This window comes from Saccopteryx leptura, chromosome 6 (genome assembly GCF_036850995.1).
Source record: "Saccopteryx leptura isolate mSacLep1 chromosome 6, mSacLep1_pri_phased_curated, whole genome shotgun sequence".
Lineage (NCBI taxonomy): Eukaryota > Metazoa > Chordata > Mammalia > Chiroptera > Emballonuridae > Saccopteryx > Saccopteryx leptura.
Genome location: NC_089508.1, coordinates 87759751 through 87779455, shown reverse-complemented (window position 1 = coordinate 87779455; position 19705 = coordinate 87759751). Strand labels below are relative to the sequence as shown.

Below are 19705 nucleotides of genomic sequence, written 5' to 3'. Positions count from 1 at the left end.
TCACCCAGCTGTGCTGGCTGTCCCTTCTGGTGGTTATGTCACAGAAAACTCAGCAAAGCCCCTGCCCAGCAAAACCCACTCTGGCCCAACACTGACAGAGAACTGCACTGGCTGCAGGGCCACCTGGTGCTCGGACAGTGGCGGGGGGTGGGGGTGGGGGAGTGGGGGGGGGCAGTGAGAAACAGGAGCGGGAGGAAGCAATGAGGCTGAGCTTCAGCGGCTTCTTGTGTTCCAGAACACAGCCGAGAGCTGGGTCACACAAAGACCACAAGAGTTCTGTCATTTCCTGAGTGCTCTCAAGGTCCCCTCCATGTCCTCCCTCAAGGGTGGCATTCTAAAGGTTATGGCTAACGTAATACTCATCAATAGCCTAAATTACCCTTGAAAATGCTTCGTGAGGAATACAATCCTGTTTTATGTATATAAACTAGGAGACTCTGTACATCGTAGTAATGTAAAACCCAACTAGCAACATGCTGTTTACAATCCACTAAATAGGCAAAGTGTACATGGACTTGGTACACAAGTTAAATAATTTCTTGCTCATTCTCTATTTTATGTCGCCAATCCCAGTAGTTTACGATCAAATGCTGCAGTTATGATGTGACTCCAATGGGCCTGCTACTTAAATAAACATTTCTAATCCTTCCAACAATGCTGAGATAGAAAGAAGTCAGTTTTATCAACGAGAACATGATGCTCAGAAAAGCTAAGTGATTTTTCCAAGGTCAAAAAACAAGGAAGCATTTGAGTCAATGTCTAGACCCTAGGCTATCTGTCCGTGGCTCCATTTTTCTTTCCTACCTGAGTACGACATGTGACCAGGTTCCTGCACACCCTCTTTCTCTGCCACATACCTTAGGGCAGAGTGCTTGGGACAGTGGCAGCAGATACACGTTAACGGAGAGATGGAGAAATAATTTCCAAGTAATAACCTGTATGGGACCCTGGAAAATTGTCTCCAGGTTTATTTCACCATACGCATATTTCATGCAAAAACTCAGGGTTATCTGCGAATTTCAACTCCTGGAGTGCAGTCCTTGGAAAACTCTCTTTGAATCATGGGAACCTTGCACAAGAGGCAGAAATGTACAGTATGAAGGGCTGGGACCACCGACAGCAAATAGGATTCTGACCCTGCATGGCACAGCAGAGGGGAAGTCTCCCAGGTTCCCAAGCCCTGCCAGGGTCCCTATCCCTGTCAGTGTGCTGGCTTAAGTGTGGGCAGCTGGGGAAGGGAGCAGAGACAGCAGGGAGACCTCGGTTAGGGCAAGGCTTGGCTGGCTTCCCCGGCTTCCCCATTCCAAGGGTGGATGGGCCTACATTCACTCTTTGACAGGCAGTTGTCTTCCCTGGAGCAGGCCTGGGTGACCTCCTGGTGAGAAAATCCATCTGTACCACCCCCATGGTAATCACAGTGCAGAGGGTGGTCAAAGCCTGGCACCTCTAATACTAGAACAGAACAGACACGTCATGCATTTGACCTGTACCTTTACTTGCATGGCCTGTGTGGAAAGACAAAAGAAAAGAAACAAGGAGAAGAGTCAGTCAGTCAAAGCAGGGGACAAGCATAAGGTACCACATGTTAGTCATAGCTTCTCAGCCCCCGTTCTTCAGCCAACACAAAAGAAACTCAACCGTCTGGAAGCCAGTGCACATGGCATGTAGAGTGAATGGGACATTAGGATGGAGTTAATTTGGTCGTAAGGATCTATACCCAGACCAAGCAATGCACCCCTGGGTCAAGGTTGCCTCAGAAACCAGCCTTCCAAAGTGTGTGACACTCAGTCCCAGGTGGTCTTCAGATGAACTCTTTAGATCTAAAGCCTTTCCCCTCCCCCCTCCCTCCTTTCACCTGGGCAGGCTACAGACAATCTGTCCTTTAACCAAAGGCCCCAATTGTCTTTCTTCTTTCCACCCGCCACATTATCACCTCTAGCAGATCTGTGGTTACAAAAATATGTAATGTCTAATTATTATATTGTATACCTGAAACATATAACATCGCACATCAACTACAAATGAAAAATAAATTTAAAAAAGAAAAAGAAGAAAAAGAGAGGGCAGACCTGAGTTAAGTAGTGATAGGTGTGCTTCTGCTAAAACATTTGCTAAAAATAAAAAAGGACTCTAGGAACATCTCAGGTGGTTCAGGGTCACCCCCAGCCTGAGGACGGAGCTCCCTCCTTCTTACGTGACTCTCTCTATACCTCAGGTCAAAGGCTCCTCTGCCCTACAGGCTCTAATTTTATTATTCTCTTCACATATTGAGATTAGTTAACTCAATCTATTTTGCTAATACTGAAAATACATATTTTTTTAAGTTGACTAAAACTTTTTATTTTTTGAACAAACATTTACAAATTCCTGTACCTTCAAAATTGTTTCATTTCCCCCATCATTTAAGATCAAACATGGTTTTACGTGTCAATTTAAGGAAAAAAACATTGACTTTTAAAGGATGAAGGATGTAAAGAGGGAAAAAGGGTACAGAGAGGGAGAAAGGGAAGGGAGTGAGAAAGAGAAGGGAGAGAGGGAGAGAGGGAAAGAGGGAGAGATGAATAGAGGGAGAAAGGGAAAGAGGGAGAAAGACAGAGAGGTAGAGAGGGGAGGGAGAGAGAGAGAGAAAAGGGAGGGAGAGAGTGAGAGAGAATATTCAAGCTGCAGAAGTACAAAAGCAAAAGAATGAAAATAAAAATGAAAAAGGGATTGGAGGGAAGGAGAGAGAGAGAGATTGAGACACACACACAGATTGAGACTGAAACTGAGAGAGAGAGAGAGGGAGGAGGAGTGAGCAGTAGGGGATATTAGAGTAAGAACTCGTACATAATTCTGAATACCCTTAAAAAACTGGAAGACATCTTCCAAACTCTTCCCTGTCCTTCCTCAGAGTACTGAAAATCACTCATGGGCAGACCTGCTGTAATCAAGGGCAATCCAGTATTTCCCATATCACAACTCTTTCATTGTTTATACTCTTGGTCAATGAACTGGCATTTCTGGGGCTAAATGTGTTCTAACTTACCATTGCCCTCCGAGGAAGCTGCTGCCATTTTCCAGAAAACAAAACAAGTTTAAAAACAAAACAAAAAATACTTGCTCAGCTTAGTTATGTTTAGCATAACATATATTTGCAACCCCGTGTTATAGAAATAAAACATACAATGAGCTCTCCAAAAAAAAAATCTGCTTTAGCCTCCAGAAAAATCCCTGAACTGACCTTCAGTGAGCCAAGTATGACTGGGGGGCACACTGTGTATTTTTCTCTGCTTCCTTTCCATTCGCCACGGCAAGTGCAGTGCGTGTGGACGTGCAGCCTCCTGCGCACACATCTCTGCAGCGCCTGCTGTACGCACCGTGGCCAATTTCACTTACACAGCCCCAGAACTCAATTAAGAATAGAGATAAAAGTAAGCACAGGTGGCAAGTGACCATTCAGATCAGGTAGTAGGGAGACCTCTAATTTCAGGGAGGAAAAAGCAATGAAAAGTCAATCAATAACAAGAAAGAATATCCCCTCCATGCTTCTCAATATATAATTTCACATTCAAAAATATAGCAGAAATGGCTGTGAGTTGCTGTTTTGGAGGCAGGTATTTCTCTGTCTGAGATAATGCACTGCAGTTATGAAATATTTTCTCCTAGTGATGCAATTTGAAACTGACTTTTGAACAGAACATCCTAGTAGAGCTGGGGGGAGTCACGTAGTAAGCTCACCCCGCACCGTTTGGTAGACCAGGGCACAGAGGAGGTGACTGAATGATGCAAGGCCATACCTCTAGTCAACAGTTGGGCCAAGGGTAGGACTTAGCTTCCTTTCAGTCTCTAGTTCCGATTTACTATTACATTTTGTGTCTCAACCGATCCAACAGGAATAATATGGATATTTGTGATCCCAAAAAGCATTAAAAAATATTATTTAACATTTAGGGAGTATCCTCACATCCATTACACTATAACTTTGACCTTATCCCATGTGGCTCAGAAAAAACTGGCATACAATGTCAATGGAAGTGAAAGTGTTTTCCCTGTGAAATAACCTTATCAACAGGGGAGAAGCAATATTCTGACTATGACCAGTTTCTGACAAGACAAATACACCCTTTCCCTCAGTGATGTGAATGAACAAGATTTCAAGTTAGTTAGTTTTAAAATGTCTCTCTTTGTCAGTTCATCTCTTTCTAAGTATGAACTCAAGGACCCTGACTGTCCACTCATCACCAGAGGGTTGAAGTGTCTTTATTATTTCTGCTCCTCTGGGATCCAAATCCTTGTATCAGAGTCATTTCTACTGCTTTGCTGCCATTGCTGACAATGACAATAAAGTCTAGCTGGTTCAGTCCTGAGCCAATAGATCTAGGCCAAGTTGACGGTTGCATGGAATCTTCTCAGGGTTTATTTAGGAGAGCAAGGTCTAAGGAGAGCTTATGATGGCTGAAGGACCTTTCAGAGGGAACTTAAGATAAATGTCCAGGAATCAGGAGTCTAAAATATCCTACCTTGTAATCTGCCATGAGCAGATGTGTTTGCCAAAAGCTGAATGCAAAATGAATTTTAGAAAATTAAATAAAAGTTCTGTAAACCTCAAAAGGATCCACTGTGAGGAAAGTTCCTTTGCAACTAAGATTCCTTTTGAATATATACTCCTGATAGCTCCACTTTATATGTGCACAATTTTACTTATCAAACTTTATAGAGATTCTGAATATCAGGTTCTAAACTTCAAAAGTCAGTTTTAGGGAGCTGGGAGAAATGTTAGTGTCAACAGAGCTGAAGGCTGAAAGGGCTGGAAAGTGGGAGTGACGGAACTGGCCAGAGCCGGCCACATGTGGTGAGGATCTGAGTGCTGATTTTTGGTGTCACTGCAGCCCCTTGTCTGCAGCTCTACATACACAGGTCTTCCACCAAAAATATTTACTTGGAAAGATGTCTCAAGAGCTTCACTACAAACTCATGATTGTCATCTTTCCAGAACTGATTTTTACTTTTGAGGGGTCCCCATGCACACCCCACCTTCGTGTTCCTCAAAGGCAGCACTGTACCAGCAATGAGAGACACATGTATCTCAGGTACCACGTGTCACTCACACTTGACATATACAGTCAACCCTCATCGAGGCACACCTCTCAAGGGAAGAGAGTCCAGGGTAAGCCATAACAGCTGGTAACAGAACATCACATTTTAAGGTGGAGACCTGATGGAGTGTGTCAGAATTCTCTCCAATCAAAACAGCAAAGCCTCTCTGTGCAGAGCTGACCTAGCGGAGGTAGGAAGCCAGTTCCCCCTCCTGTATTCCTGCTGCAGTTCTCCCTACAGGTGACTGTTTTGTTTTTCAGACAGATGTCTGTTATGCCCTCGTTAAACCTTTCCTGCAGGGAGATGGACAAATATCTAGGTATCGGAATACAACTTACAGGGAAAATAAACAAAAGGCATCAAGAGGTCAGCACATCTAAAATAAAGCAGCTCTTGGATGTTCCAGATAGGAGGAAAACAAGTGTAGTGTAAGAATATGTGCTAATGAGATCTGCAAACAGGGCAATTTCCTCATCAGAAGGTGACTCCAGGCACCTGTATTTTTGCAGCTTCACTATGTAGGAAGTAGTTCTATTTTAAAAATACTGATAGGCTTGCTTTAGAGACCTCTCAAATACCTTATTAGGATGGCTTAGGCAAGTCTTGAAACAAACTTTTTGACATACAAGCAGCTATTTCTCCACAAAATGTGATAACCATGCTTATTTGAGAGCAATTTCTTTCAGTTCATTCCCAAAGAGACAACAGTGGAGACGGTTGGTTTGACCTAACAGCAGCACGGAGCTAATCCCCTTATGTAGCAAAGATACAAAGTTTAGGTCAAGGTTGAAGAGTCTTTGGAATTGATTTCTCAGGACTTACTTTTGACATCTTGCTTTTGCTGTCCCCAGTTAAAAATGCCAAATTATTAATTTCATTCTGAATCACAAAATTCTGCTCTTCCCTCTTGAAGTTCTATGTGGAGGGGAAATAAGAAAGCCAACATTACAAGCCAATTCTCCGAGGTCTGTACCTTTCCCGGCCGTCTCTAAATCCAGGGCTCGCGTGCATCCTTACATGAGATTTGCACCACAGGATGAAGACCTCTGCCACCATGCGGAAGAGCTGGTCAGAATCGGCATCGGGGCTCTTGAGCCAGTTAGATCTGAGTTGAAAAGTAAGTGAATACACATATGAAATTCAGTCCTGATCAAAACGGTCACACTCACTGGACACTGAATGCACACATTTATCCAGATAAAACTGCATCCCATAAAAAGGCTATCATCATCAGAGACTAAAGAGCAATACACTCCTTCCATGCTTAGATATAGGCATGAATTGTTGCAGATATTTTTGAAGGACCTATAATAATTATTTCCATTTTACCAAAGAAGTCAAGGATTATCTTAGCAAACAGATGTCAGAAATCAACATTTCAAAACTTTAAAAGATAGGCTTTTCTTCTCTTCTAAACTGATGAAGTGATTAAGGTTACACTCTAAGTTTTGAGACAAACGTCCTTTAATACACAAGGCAGGCAAAAGTGAGAAAGTCTTGGTCACTATGACACCTAATCTTGTCATTGACACTTGTTGTCAAGCCTCTGAAATGTTGAGAATTCTTCAAACAGTTCAGGCCTCAACCCTTTTCCTTTCAAAGCTACTTTTAAGAAAACTGTAAGACAGTATGTTTTTCACTGTTGATTGAAGTGCATAGACAGAGACCAAACATCTCAGGCCCTCTGAAATGGTTTGGAAAGTCCTTATAAATTGGCATTATTTATTTCTTTAAAAAAATAAAAAATAAAACAGAATTGGTTAAGAAGTTTCACAGTGGCAGCAAGAAGGCTAAATTTCAGTAGGATTCAGTCAATTTCTAAAAGTTCTCTTGCCCCTAAGTATCTTTCACATTTGAGTTAAATTATATTTTGAAAAGGCTGGGTGAGTTTGCATTTTCAAATATCTGTATAGAGTGACGTAGAAGTTAAACTGTCTATTACCTTTCTTAAGTTAAAAAAGCATTGGCTTTCATGGATGGCCTGAAAAACCCAATGTTCCTTGGAGCACGGAGGGTGATAAGTATCAAAAGTCAGCTCCATAAGCCTGGGGCATCAGGCTGAACTGCCCTGAGCAGCCTTAGCTCCTGCCCATCCACAGTGAGCACACATCAGGCGGGCTAAGGGGGAGAGGTGAAGACTCACGGGGCCAAGACCACTTTCGGATCCTTCTCTCATCTCCTGATCCCTTACTGCCTTGAGTTCCAGCCTCACGGATGTTCTTACTTCATCTTTCCTGTTTTCTTTTTCAGCTAGTCTCTCCTTTATGTGGCAGAGACTACAGGTTGTTTACTCATTCTCTCATCTTCCCTAGGAACAAAACCCCATTTATGCATTCTGCTGAAGATCATACTACCCAGCTTCCTGTGAGGGATCGCCATGTAGCTGGGTTCTCGTCAATGCGATGGAGGTGGAACTTGTTGTGTGGGCCTTCTAGAAAAGCTTTCTAAACAGGAATCACTAAAGGTGCTTATTTGCCTTCCTGCTTCCTATTTGGAATGATAATATGATGGTTCTAACCGTTGTTTTGCACCATAAAGTAATTTTAAAGATGGAAGCCAATGTTAAGGATGGAAAGACCAAGGAGGGAGGGTCACTAATGAGAAGGGACCACACTGATCCTGGATTGAATATCTTTGGATTTCTTCTATGTGTGATATTTGACTTCTAATTTGTTTAAGCTACTGTAATAAAGTATCCATTACTGGAAGCCATTCAAGCTTGAGGCTTGAGATTGGTAATGCCTTTTGATTTCTTTCATATTGATTTTTTCAGGAGCACTTTTTCAGGGTCAAGTGTCAAGTTTTATCAGAACTGGCAGCTGTTCATTCTTTAGTGTTTTGGTTTAAATGAGCTTTATGGGTTTGCATTATGCCTGGAGTGGGAAGAGGCAAGGAGTCATAGCCTATCCTCCAAGGAAAAGTACAGCCTCAGGGAGTGTGAGGAGCAGGAGCACTGCGAACAGAACAGCGTTGGTAAGCATTCCTCCCAGGAGAAAGAGGAGGATTTTGATCCCTTTCCTTCATATGGGAAAGCAGTTTCAGCTGAATGAATTTTGTTTTCATCACTCTTCTTCTTAGAGGCAAATCTTTATTTCCAGTGAAGTCCCTTGGTCAGGTTCAGTGTGGTAGGTGTGCATGAAGACCAACTCATTAAATGCCTTTCCCCAGGTACACAAAATCTCTGCACCTCTCTCAAGCCAGATGAAGATGGAATTTTCAGGAGACTGAAAGATCCTGACCTCACCTCTCCTATTTGCCAGTAGCCTTTCCACCCCACCATGATGTACAGACTTGTCTTTTCTTGCTCTCAGTCTTCCATAGAATTCATGATCTCACTTAATATTCAGACACATGAGCCTTTGGGAGGCACTTAACTGATTCCTCAGTCTCTGATCACCAGCACTGCATGCTGCCAAAGTGCAGTTGGAAAATGCAAGGCTGTAGGTGGGAGGAAGGTTGGGCATGGAGGTAATGATCAGTGGGGGTGATGGTTGAGGCAACCCACGTGGAGAAATTACTGAGCATAGTAATGGAGGGGAAAAGCACAATAATAAAATCTTGGATGATGGCAAGAGTAAGGAGAGTTGACTTCTACTGACAAAAAAGATAAGCTGTCAGGTTTTGAAGGACACTATGCTTCTAAGTTCATGGTCAGTTGTCTGACTTTGAGGTACCGCTTCTCTCAGCCTTGTTCCTAAGCCTCTGGTAGAAGACACAGCCTGCGGCAGTCACTGCACAAAACGCCCTTCCACAGGTTGAGAGATGGGTTTTCTCCAAAATCACACTTTTTAAAGTTGTTTATTTCCATGTTCTGATTATCTCTGGTTTTGAGGCTGAGAAGCCACTGCCTCTTGTAGAAAGATGTTCTTGAACCTACGCTGACTTACTATCAGCTGGATGAGGACATGGAGAGCTGATTTGCCCTGCTCGGACCACACTACACACACTTGGAATTCCTGTTCATTCTAGGTCAGCTTCAGGCTGAACACGGAATAATGGAAGCATCTCTCCAGGGAGTGTTCCAGATGGTGAAGAAACTTCAAATGCTGCCATGACAGGGCTGAAGGAAGTACAAAGGTTCACCATAATGAGAAGAAATAGGGAGGAGGACAGGAGATGGCACCCTTCAATATTTAAAGAGCTGCCCCAAGAGAGATTGGCATAGTTTTGTGTAACTCTAAAGAGTAAAGTAAAACCAATGGGTGGTAGGAGTTACCATTGAGCTCAAAATGGTTTAAACTGTCTGTGGCTAGAAGGGGAGCTGCACACAGGGCAAAGCTGTTTATACCCATGGTGGACAATCAGAGGAAGGACATGCACTGCTAGGAAAAAGGAAGGGGGTATTTATTCCTCCCGTCAGATAAAAGATGAAGTGACCTCAAATATTCCTGCCAACTCCACAATCTCATCAATACAAGCCAGCTAATTCTTTCGGGTGAAGAAAGAACTTAAAGAAGGTAAGGCACGCACAGAGGAAGAAAGCACTTCTGAGCAAGGCTCCGATGGCCATACTGCTCCCTGGGGTTAAGGAAGAATGAGTTGAAAGGTGGGAGTGAATGAACTAACGATGATCTCAAAGACTCTGTGACAGTGCCATTTTTAGCACTGTCAAACACTGTGAGGTGGAACACACTCTGTCTTGAGTCTTGATCGTCAATAGTGACAAATGACATTAAAGAGCTATTCTTGAAGCAACCTTATTCTACTTTCATTTTTGTTTTCACCTCGAACTCTGACAAATTTCTTCTCTAAACTGTTAACATAATTATGTTAATCAGAAATGACTAAAATGATGACTCTCAAAGCAGGATTTCTTTTGAGAAAGTGAGTCATATTCCCCATAGATAGGTAAGGGATTAATCCCCGTCCCCATGTGCGCACGCGTGCGTGTGTGTAAGGTGTTTATTTCGAAATGCTAAATTTAAGTAATCTTAAGTAAATTATTTTAAATAGCAAGAACAATTTACCTTATAAAATAAATGCTAAAATGTGCATATTCAGACCTATTTCCTGCCCATGACAGATGGCATACCACTAAAAATGTTAACAATGTTCCCTCAAATATTCCTGGGTGCATTCAATATCTACAGTGAGGTATTTTAAGGTCAAGCTTTCCCAAATTTATATTTTAGGCCTGCATGCTCTAAGAGGGTGTGATATAATAAAAAAAATCTATTGTATTTGGTCTTTGCCTTCCAGGGACCAATAATCCTTTACTCCCTCTCTGTTCACAGTCATTGATCTCCTAGGTCCTCCTTTCCCTCGCCATTCAGCTTAAATTCCACAGTCAATCTTTATATTACCCTCTGACATACACCCTCAACTCCCTAACTCCATTTTTCTTGGTCAGACTCACTGTGCAAAACCCCAACCCTGGTTAAACACGTCTTTCTTCCTCTTCTGGGCCTAAGCCTGGCGGGTGGACCGGGTGGAGAAAAGGACAACCTGCGGATGGGTTCACCTCAGGACCATGGTCACAGAGCTCAAGCGGGGCCCTGAGTGCTGCCTGGCAACCACATGCACTTTCCTGTCCATCTACTCTCCCACTTCTTCCTGACCACCACCCTGTGTCTTCTTACTCCTCAGATCTCCAAGTACCTTCTTGAAACGCTCACTCTCAACTGATGATCTTGTTTCCTACTTTACTAAGAATGGAAGCAATCAGAAAAGGACTCCTAAAGACTCTGTCTACCCCATATATATGAATATAGGTGTATACTATGTTGCATATATTGTGTGTGTGTGTGTGTGTATCTACCAGCATCAGCGTACACCCTCTGCCCTTTTGCCTGCTGTTGTGAGTGAATTATCTGAGGCTGATCCTTTGCCTGTTCAAGGACATTACTTTAGAAATCCTCTCTTTTACCTTGATCAATTTCCTGTTCTACTGGATTATTCCTATTAACAAAGAAACAAGCTGACAAGTCTCCCATCTTAAAAGCTCTTCTTTTGACCCTCCTTGCTCCATCTGCCATCCCATTTCTCCATTCCACCTTATACTAACACTCATGAACAAGGTATCTGTACTGCTGTCTCCAAGTCCTTTTCTTCCATTCTCTTCTAGCCCACTACAAAGTGGCTCTCATCTCCATTGCTCCCCTGAAACTGCTCTGGTCATGATCACCAGTAAACATCATTCACCATTCTTTCCTACTGGAATCGCTTTATGAAGTTGGCACCCAGGACACAACATTCCATCGGCTTCTTCCTGTCTTGTTGATTGCTGCCACTCAGTCTGTCACTGGTACCTCCTCCTCTGTTTGACCTCTTAATGTTGGAGAACACAAGGGCTGAGTCCTTGGAACTCCTTTCTCCCCCTCACTGCTTTATCATTCAGTCTCATAGTTCTTAAAGACTACATGTCAATGTGTTGATGACTCCTAAATTCCTATACCTACATCAGACCTCTCTCCTGAACTCTGCACTTACATTCAATTGCTCACTCAACATTTTCATTTATTTTATTTTGTTTATTTTTAAGTGAGAGGAGGGGAGATAATGAAACAGACTCCTGCATGCACTCTGATCAGGACCACCCAGCAACCCCTGTCTGGGGCTGATGCTCGAATCAACTGAGCTATTTTTAGCATCTGAGGCTATTATCGGACCAACTGAGCCAGTGGCTGCAGGAGGGGAAGAGAGAGAGAAGGGCAAGAGGGAGGAGAGAGAAGTAGAAGATTGCTTCTCTTGTGTACCCTGACCGGAAATCGAACCCAGGATGTCCATACATTGGGCCAATGCTCTATCCACTGAGCCAACCGACCAGGGCTACATTTTAATTTCTATATTGATTAGGCTACTCAAATTTAACATGTCCAAAAGTCATATCCTGATCTTCCCTTAAAAATCTTCTGTATTCACAATGTCCCCCAACTCAGTTGATGAAAACCTCATCCTTCCATTGGCCAGAATCATCTTTCACTTGACTCTCCTCTCTCCTCTCATTCCCAGGCTGGAAGTCCCAAGGGCTCAAAATAGACTCAGAATCTGACAGCTTCTGTCAGCCTTCATTATTACCATGCTGAGCCCAGCCAACACCAACTTTTTCTTTTTAATTGTGGTAAAATACATGTAACATAAAATTGGCCACTACTGACATTTAGTCCATTCACAATGTTGGGCGACTACTTCTAAAACACTTTCAGGACTCTAAAAGGAACCCCCAGTCCCATTAAGTAGGTGCCCCCCTTTTCACGTCCCTCCCAACCCCAGGCCTTGGCGACCTCTAGTAGGCTCTGTCTCATGGATCGCCATCAGCTCTTGACTGGATCATTGTGAGCCTCCCGGTGGTCTCAGCACTGCCTTATTTGCCTCCATCCCTTGCCACAGTACTCAATGAGGGAATCGGATCACATGACAAATTAGCTCAAAACCTGCACCAACATCTCATCTCACTCAGAGTAAAAGCCAGAGTCTCATAGCAGCCTTCTAGGCCCTGACTCATCTGGCCTTCGACAAGTACGCTCTCCACACCCCTCACTCTCTCCCAGCTGCACTTGTGATGCCTTGAACATCCCAAACGCACTCCTTCCCAGGGCAGCCCCAGATGTTCCCTCCCGGAGCAGCCTTCCCCAGCCCTGCCGGCGTCCTGACTTTGCCTCCTTTGGTCTTTGCTCAAATGTTGCTTTCTCAGTAGCGGTCTCTTTACAACTGCAACTCCACCCTACCCTGGCACTCTTCATTCCCCTTCCCCTGCTTTGCACAATTTACTTTTTATAAGTAAAGTGTAAAATTAAATATTTAAGTATATAGGTAAGTATTATATATATAATTAAATAACTATTTTGTTTACTGTCTGCACACCCCACCCCCTGGCCAGAATGAAGGTGCCAGGCACCGTGGCTGGTTTCACTTGTCCTGTGCTCTGATGGCCAGCACCGTCAGTAACACCTGTGGAAGGACTGTGTGACGGAACAGCAGGAGGGTGGAAATGGGTCGCCACTGCCCTTATATGACCAATCCCTTTCACCTGCTGTACTTGAGGATGCCAGGAGTGCCCGGGCCACTGTGCATACACGGTCACTGGTCCAGGAAAGCACTGCCTGCAGGTCCCACATTAGGGATTCCTGGAGGAGGGCTGAGGGGGGGGGGCAGCTGTGACCTCCCTCTCTTACTTGAAACACGCTCAACACCATCTTGCCTTCCTATAGACATGCTGGCCTGGGCCTCCGCCATACCTGTTGTTGTCCACGTAGCGGATCAGCATGGGGTAGAAGGCGTAGAGGTCTCTGCAGAGGACTGCAAACTCGTCCAGGATGAGGAGCTCCGCCTCCTGGGTGTCCCCTTTGCCGTCCGCCTTCAGCTGCTCCTCCTCCTGCACCGTCTTCACCGCCTTTTTCTTTAGCTTCTCCAGAGTTGGGATGAAGTGGCTTCTTAGCAGGTCAGGCCTGGCTTTGCTGATGATCGGCTGGGCGTACACTGTGTTTGCAAACAAAGGGCCTCCCCCTCATTTCACGTATTGTGACAATTGATTATCCCTCCGTCAGCTGGGGATGGCACCTGTCTCTGGTTCCCTTCCTTATCTCCCACGTGGCACTTCCCTCTCATGAAGAGGAAGTCAGGGGAGGGGGTGGAGCTGTAGGGGAAAGTCTTGTTCCGGCAGGTCATAGGGAGCCCCGCCATCCCTGAACTCCTCCTGCGTGCATGGTGTTTGCCGCACCTCCTAATTTTTCGTAATGATGACCTTGTGTCATTTTGCAGAATGTTCATGTTGGTTTTGCTCACTAGCTAGATTATAAACTCCTTGAAGTAAGCCCTTTGTTTATAATAGCCAGCACTGCGCCAAGCCAATAGGAGGCACTGAATACTATGCTTTCTGGTCATTTTACAGAAAAATCTGTTGTTAAAAATACATGATGAGCCCAACCACCGTTCTCAGCCCTCAACACTTTAGGACTGTCGTCCTAAAGCCTGGAGGCTCCTTTGGGCCCCGAGGAAGGAAGACAGGTTATCAGTTATCACAAACAGAGAGGAGGGGGTGGACACTGAAAGTCAAAGAGCAGAAATAAGCAATCAGTGGGACTTGGGACTACAATTCTGACCCTCTGAAAGAGAAAAATAAAATCTTTATCTCACCATATTTATTAAATAATATCCTATTGGTTCAATTTATAATAAAGATCAGAATCAGAGTGATTTTTTTTTTTTAAAAGTAAAATAAAATAATAAGAGTCATGAATCACCAACAACATTCACGGTATATTTCAAAGTTTCTTTAGCTTAAGGCCTTTTAACTGAAAAACAGCCTACTTTTACCTGACCTGTGGTGGCACAGCGGATAAAGCATTGACCGGGAATGCTGAGGTCACTAGTTTGAAACCTGGGCTTTCTCAGTCAAGGCACATATGACAAGCATTCAGTGAACAATTAAAGTGAAGCAACTAGGAGTTGATACTCCTCATTCTGCTCCACCTCCTCCCTCTGTAAAATTGATAATAATTTAAAAAACCCAGTCTACTTTCCAACACTTAAAAGAAATCTCATTTTGCTTTATTTTTTTAATTTCACAAAGAAGACTCTTTTAGAAAGAGAAGGTGATGGGAGCTCTCGGCTGAGAGACTAGGTCAAAACTTAGTGCCATGACGACTTGACCTTCACACCCCACCCTCACCAAGGTGCACCTCTGCTTTGGACTCGTAATCAGAATTGCTATTCAGATGTGGGTAATTTGGGGTTGTTATTAAAATTAATTTTGCTTAGGTACCAGGAATTAAGTGGCCTGTCTATAGAATTAAGTCACTTGTGGAATAAAAGGCCAAGCTCCGTTCCCATCAGGGCCACTCTTGCTGAAACATTTTTCCTTTCTGCTCTTCTAGGGAGCCAAAGGAGCCAATGCTTCCTTCCTTCCTTCCCTTAATCTAGATGGACAGACTAGAGCTCCTCAACAAATGGCCTCAGGGTTAACAACATTCTTGGGCTAATGGGTCAGAAAGGAACACCAGCTTTACTTATTCCTGTTCACAGAAACCCATCTCTACCATCTCACGGCCATTAGCACCCAAATATTTATAATTTTGATTTCAGCTCGTTTCTGGGAAGAGGAGGTAGGGACTTTCCTTCCTTGGTCTTGCAGAGGAATGTCCACTATTTTGTCCAGGAGGAGAAATACTTAGGGTTGGGCTCATACACCCTGGGACTCAGCCACCGCTTGTCATGGTCCAGGAGATGAGATGGGTGAAGCTGTTATGGTGGCGTCCTCTATCGAAACTATAGGTCCATCAAATGCAATGACTGCGCCTCAGATTCTTTATGTCTCCTCAGACTATTTTGACTCAGAGGACACTAAATATTCATGGTTTCTTGACTGTGGAAAGTATGTTTATTATTCTCCAAGTCTTTCATTTTTTTGCAGTTGCTCCAGGAACAGAAAAATCAGCTAATAGCATTTACCAAGAGCCTCCTGCATGTAAGGAGTTCCAGAGGAACACAAACCAACCTCCCCCCAAAAAACTACCCCAAACAAAGTGATACTACTACGAACCTAAATCAGAGAGTGTCTAAGAAAGTATAACATAAACTACAAATGGAACTTACAGTGCAGCCCAGATGGGGGTGAGTTTTATGCTCGTGGAGAACACAGAAGATCACTTACCAAGAAAATATGGACAATTATTACAGTACGAGCAAATGGGATTCTTATATACCAAAAGCAAATAAAACAATAGTCATCCAAGTCAGGTAGAGTTTATCAAGAAGAGCATTCTGGAGGTTTGAGGGGGCCTGTATTAGTTGGTGAGTGGGACAGGAGCATTTGCTCCAAGAAACTCTACAGGGCAATAGTTCAACTCTTTTTACTGGTAAGTAACTAAGAGGAGTAGGGAGAATAGTTTCAAGATAGATGGAGAGATGAAAAGAGAATCTAGGCATCTTGGTCCCTGAGCCCGGGGCTGGGAGAAAGTGTTGGTACCTGCAATGCGCTTCATCCAGGAGGCCTCATCGATGCCCAGGTTGTTGTTGATGATTTTCAGAATGTTTCCCAGGATGACACTGAGGTGTTCTGAGGTGACTTTGGTGCACCAGGGCCCCGTGCTGGGGGGCAGGTGCTCAGGCCCCTGCTCCCACCAGTAGGACAGGTAGTTGCAGAGCATGGGCAAGATCACCTCGATGACGTGGGGCATCTCCGTGTACCGGGCGCCTGACTCGGCAAGGTTGTTGATTTCTTTCATTAGGCCTTCCAGCTGGGGGATGTCAGGGCACATTTCTTCCACTGTGTCTGGCATCCCAAGAACTGACCGAGAGGGTACAGGAAGAACAAAGGGACAGTAATTCAAAAGCACAATGGTACAACCTTCTCTCCCTCTGTTCCACCCTTCCTTCGGTCTTTAGATGTGAGTGTCCACCCCAGAGCCTCGCATGAGTGAGCACTGGATGTGAAGGAACTTCTGTCCCAGCTGTCTGCAGCTCCCAGGGGCTGGGGCATCCTCCCACATGCCACACTCAGGTAGAAACACTTAAATATAAAGGAGCAGAACAGGGACCTGACTGAGGCCAATTCATAAGACCTGTCTGTGACAAAACCGGTCTCAGGGCTTCTCCCTTTTGTGCTCAGGCGTGCACTGCAGGAAAGGCGGCCCTAGTTAAAGACAAGCAGCTAATGAGTGTTTCATCGCCAGTTTGTGGTCCAACCACCTGGACCATATCTGTATTGTGTAGAAAGGGGAAAGGAAACCTGATCACATATTCTTTCAGCTGAACCAGAGACAACAGTACATTTCATCCAGTTGTGTTTTATTTTTATGGGGGGGGATTGCACACGTTGATTTCTGCATTTACAACAGAAGTTAGTGATGACCCGAGGTGACTTGTGCCAAGACTTCTTGTCAATCACTTTAGCTTTTTTATTGCTGCAGAGTTGTGTGCAAGGAATAGTGAATGAGCTCTGTCTTTCCCACACACTAAATGACTGAGGTCACTGAACAAGGACAGACAGGATGAAGTGACAACAGAGTTCAACATTCAACATTAAAGACTGTCAGATACAAGAAGAGCAAACAGAAGCAGCCAGGGGCTAGCAGTCCTGTTCTCCTGTGGCAAAGCGATGGGCCCGAACGGGCTCCTTGCAGCGAAGCAGGTCCCATGAGGTCCCGACACGCTTTCCCTGGCGATGACTTTCTGTTGTTATCACTATGGCCTTTTGGCGAGTTGAAGGCTAAAGACCTCTCTTCCTTGGAAGTCAGGAGTGGACCAACGCCCTTTAAAATCCAGACCCCTCAAAAGAATTCAAAGCATGAAAGCCAAAGAACACTGGACTCCCATGACTCACAGTGGAAGAGAATTACACGGGTCAGACATGGTCCACTGCCAATGCCAGTCATTTCTACAGAACAAGACTAGCCTGTACAAGACAGCAGAGCAACAAAAACCAGAGGTGACATCAACATAGCGGTCTGGGGAGACCCTCACAAACAAAATAATTTCATACAAAGTATCAGAATAAACAAGTAAAGTCAGAGAAGTCAAACTTTCTACCTTTGAGCTCAGCATGCAGAACAATGCTAACCACCACAGATGCAACTAGAGTTTATAACTGTTTGCTGTAAAATTATAAATGAGAAGGCCTGTGTGTGTGTGTGTGTGTGTGTGTGTGTGTAAATGGTGCAGAGACATCATTGTGAACACTTTTCTACCTAAGAAAAACACAGAGTTGCTTGAGGTCTCTGCACTGGAGTCATTATAATAACCTTTAAAACTGGGGAACAAAATTTTTGTTGCATCTACAAAAACACTTGTTCTTACCTAATTCGAGTGTGCTGATCTCAAATCTGACATTAGTTTTTCCTCTGTAAGCTACAGTGTTTTTGCAATTCAAGATTTTAGGTTTTCATCTTATTGTAAAATTTTCAACATTTAGTTTAACATAATGAAGTAGAATGTCTTCTTGGGAATTATCTTTGTGAAAATATAATAATTTATATAATGCAGTAAATACACTAATACACTAAAAGATATAACTGCAACAGAATTTGTCTACAATTTCAAAATAGAACATATTAAAACACTTATTTTAATCATAAAATTTGCGCAAAACTTATTTAAATTCTATTCAGGCAAAAATTTGCGTTTGTAGCTTTTGCGTTTGTGTACTTGTTGAGGACAATCTCATTTGATGCTCAAGCAGTAGTCTGTTCATCACTAATAGCTCCAATATTTTCGGGAAAGTTATCAAGGTGACTGTTCAGGAAGTGAATCTTAAGGCTCATGTTACATCCAATGTCGCGGAAAGCCAAAAGCATCCTTTGAACCAGAAGTTCATAGTTTTCTGCTTTTTTGTTGCCAAGGAAGTTCTTTGTAACTGCTACAAAAGACTGCCATGCTGCTTTCTCCTCCTTATTCATCTTCCTGGCAAATTCTTTGTCACGTATGAGGGTTAGAGTTTGAGGTCCATAGAATACAACTGCTTTTATCTTCTCGAAAGACAAGGCAGGAAAAGCAGAAATAATATGTTGAAAGCATTCACTTTCTCTATTCAAAGCCTGAACAAACTGCTCATTAAGCCAAGTTTGATGTGAAGTGGGGGGAAAATGATCCTGTCTAGATTAACTACAGGTTCATTCACAATATTTTGTATCCCTACTTCCAGAGCTTCACGTTTCAGCCACTCCTTCTGTGTCCAGTGTTTCTCTTGAGCTCGGCTGTCCCACAAACACAGAAAGCAAGGATACTTTGTGATACTTCTCTGTTGTCCTAGCAGGAAATTTACCATTTTAAGATCCACACAAATGATCCAGTTATGCTCCTTATACTTCAGAAAGTCGAGGACAATTTTTATGTCATTCTTACTAAGTCATTCAATTTGGGTTGGCTAAACTGCTGAGGGGTTAATGACTGCTTGGCATCAGAAGAAGACCCTTCAGATTCTACAATTATTTCCTCATGCATCTTATCAAAATACACTTGATCACTATGTTCACTTTCTTCGTCCTTAGAAGAAATAAAACCATTGAAAACTGGAACCGGGAGTGTCTCAGAGTGTGGGATAGGTTGTATTGATGAAGGAATATTAGAATATATGATCATATGCCATTTTTTCTTGCTGATGACCTTTGTATGGATCAGACAGAAATAACAGTCACTGCTGTGGTCCATAAGTTCACATCAAACCATAGGAATACCAAAAGGCATTCCTTTGCATTTTCCTTTTGTCCAGTCATGAAGCATTTCCTCACAATTATGACACACAATATGAGGAGCCCAATTCTTGTCTTGATTGCCAAGGGGAACTTGAAAATAGGCAATTTAGGCACGTGTCATCAAATGATGGAATATTGTGCCTTTGACGTTGAAGTGTGTAACAGCCACATATATAACAGAAGGTGTCAGGACTATTCTTACATTTACACCTACTCGAAGAAGCCAGGATTCAATCTTAACACAAAATAAGAGGTTGTTTTTTCAGATAATAATTTTTTACATTTAAAAGCAACTACAATTATGTAAAAGTGATGTTTGTAAAACATTAATTGCCTTGTGATTATGTTCAATCCAAGAGTTGTTGACCTTTAATTCCAATTTTAATTGCCATTAACTGTAACAAAAAGAAATTAAAATTGCATAAAAACTAGAGCATGCACCAAAAAACGGATTTCAGATTTGGAATCAGTGATGCAGAAATACAGTGTGTCCGTAAAGT

General features: G+C 43.2%; 1 protein-coding gene across 1 annotated transcript in view; it reads right to left on the bottom strand.

The window, feature by feature from the left end:
- Positions 1 to 19705, bottom strand: part of RYR3 (ryanodine receptor 3) — a 605631-nt gene that overhangs the window by 53534 nt on the left and 532392 nt on the right. Inside the window, 4 exon segments of the mRNA XM_066388565.1 lie at positions 5899 to 5991; positions 6094 to 6181; positions 13254 to 13494; positions 15983 to 16303. Of these exon segments, the coding sequence (XP_066244662.1) occupies positions 5899 to 5991; positions 6094 to 6181; positions 13254 to 13494; positions 15983 to 16303 (743 nt within the window).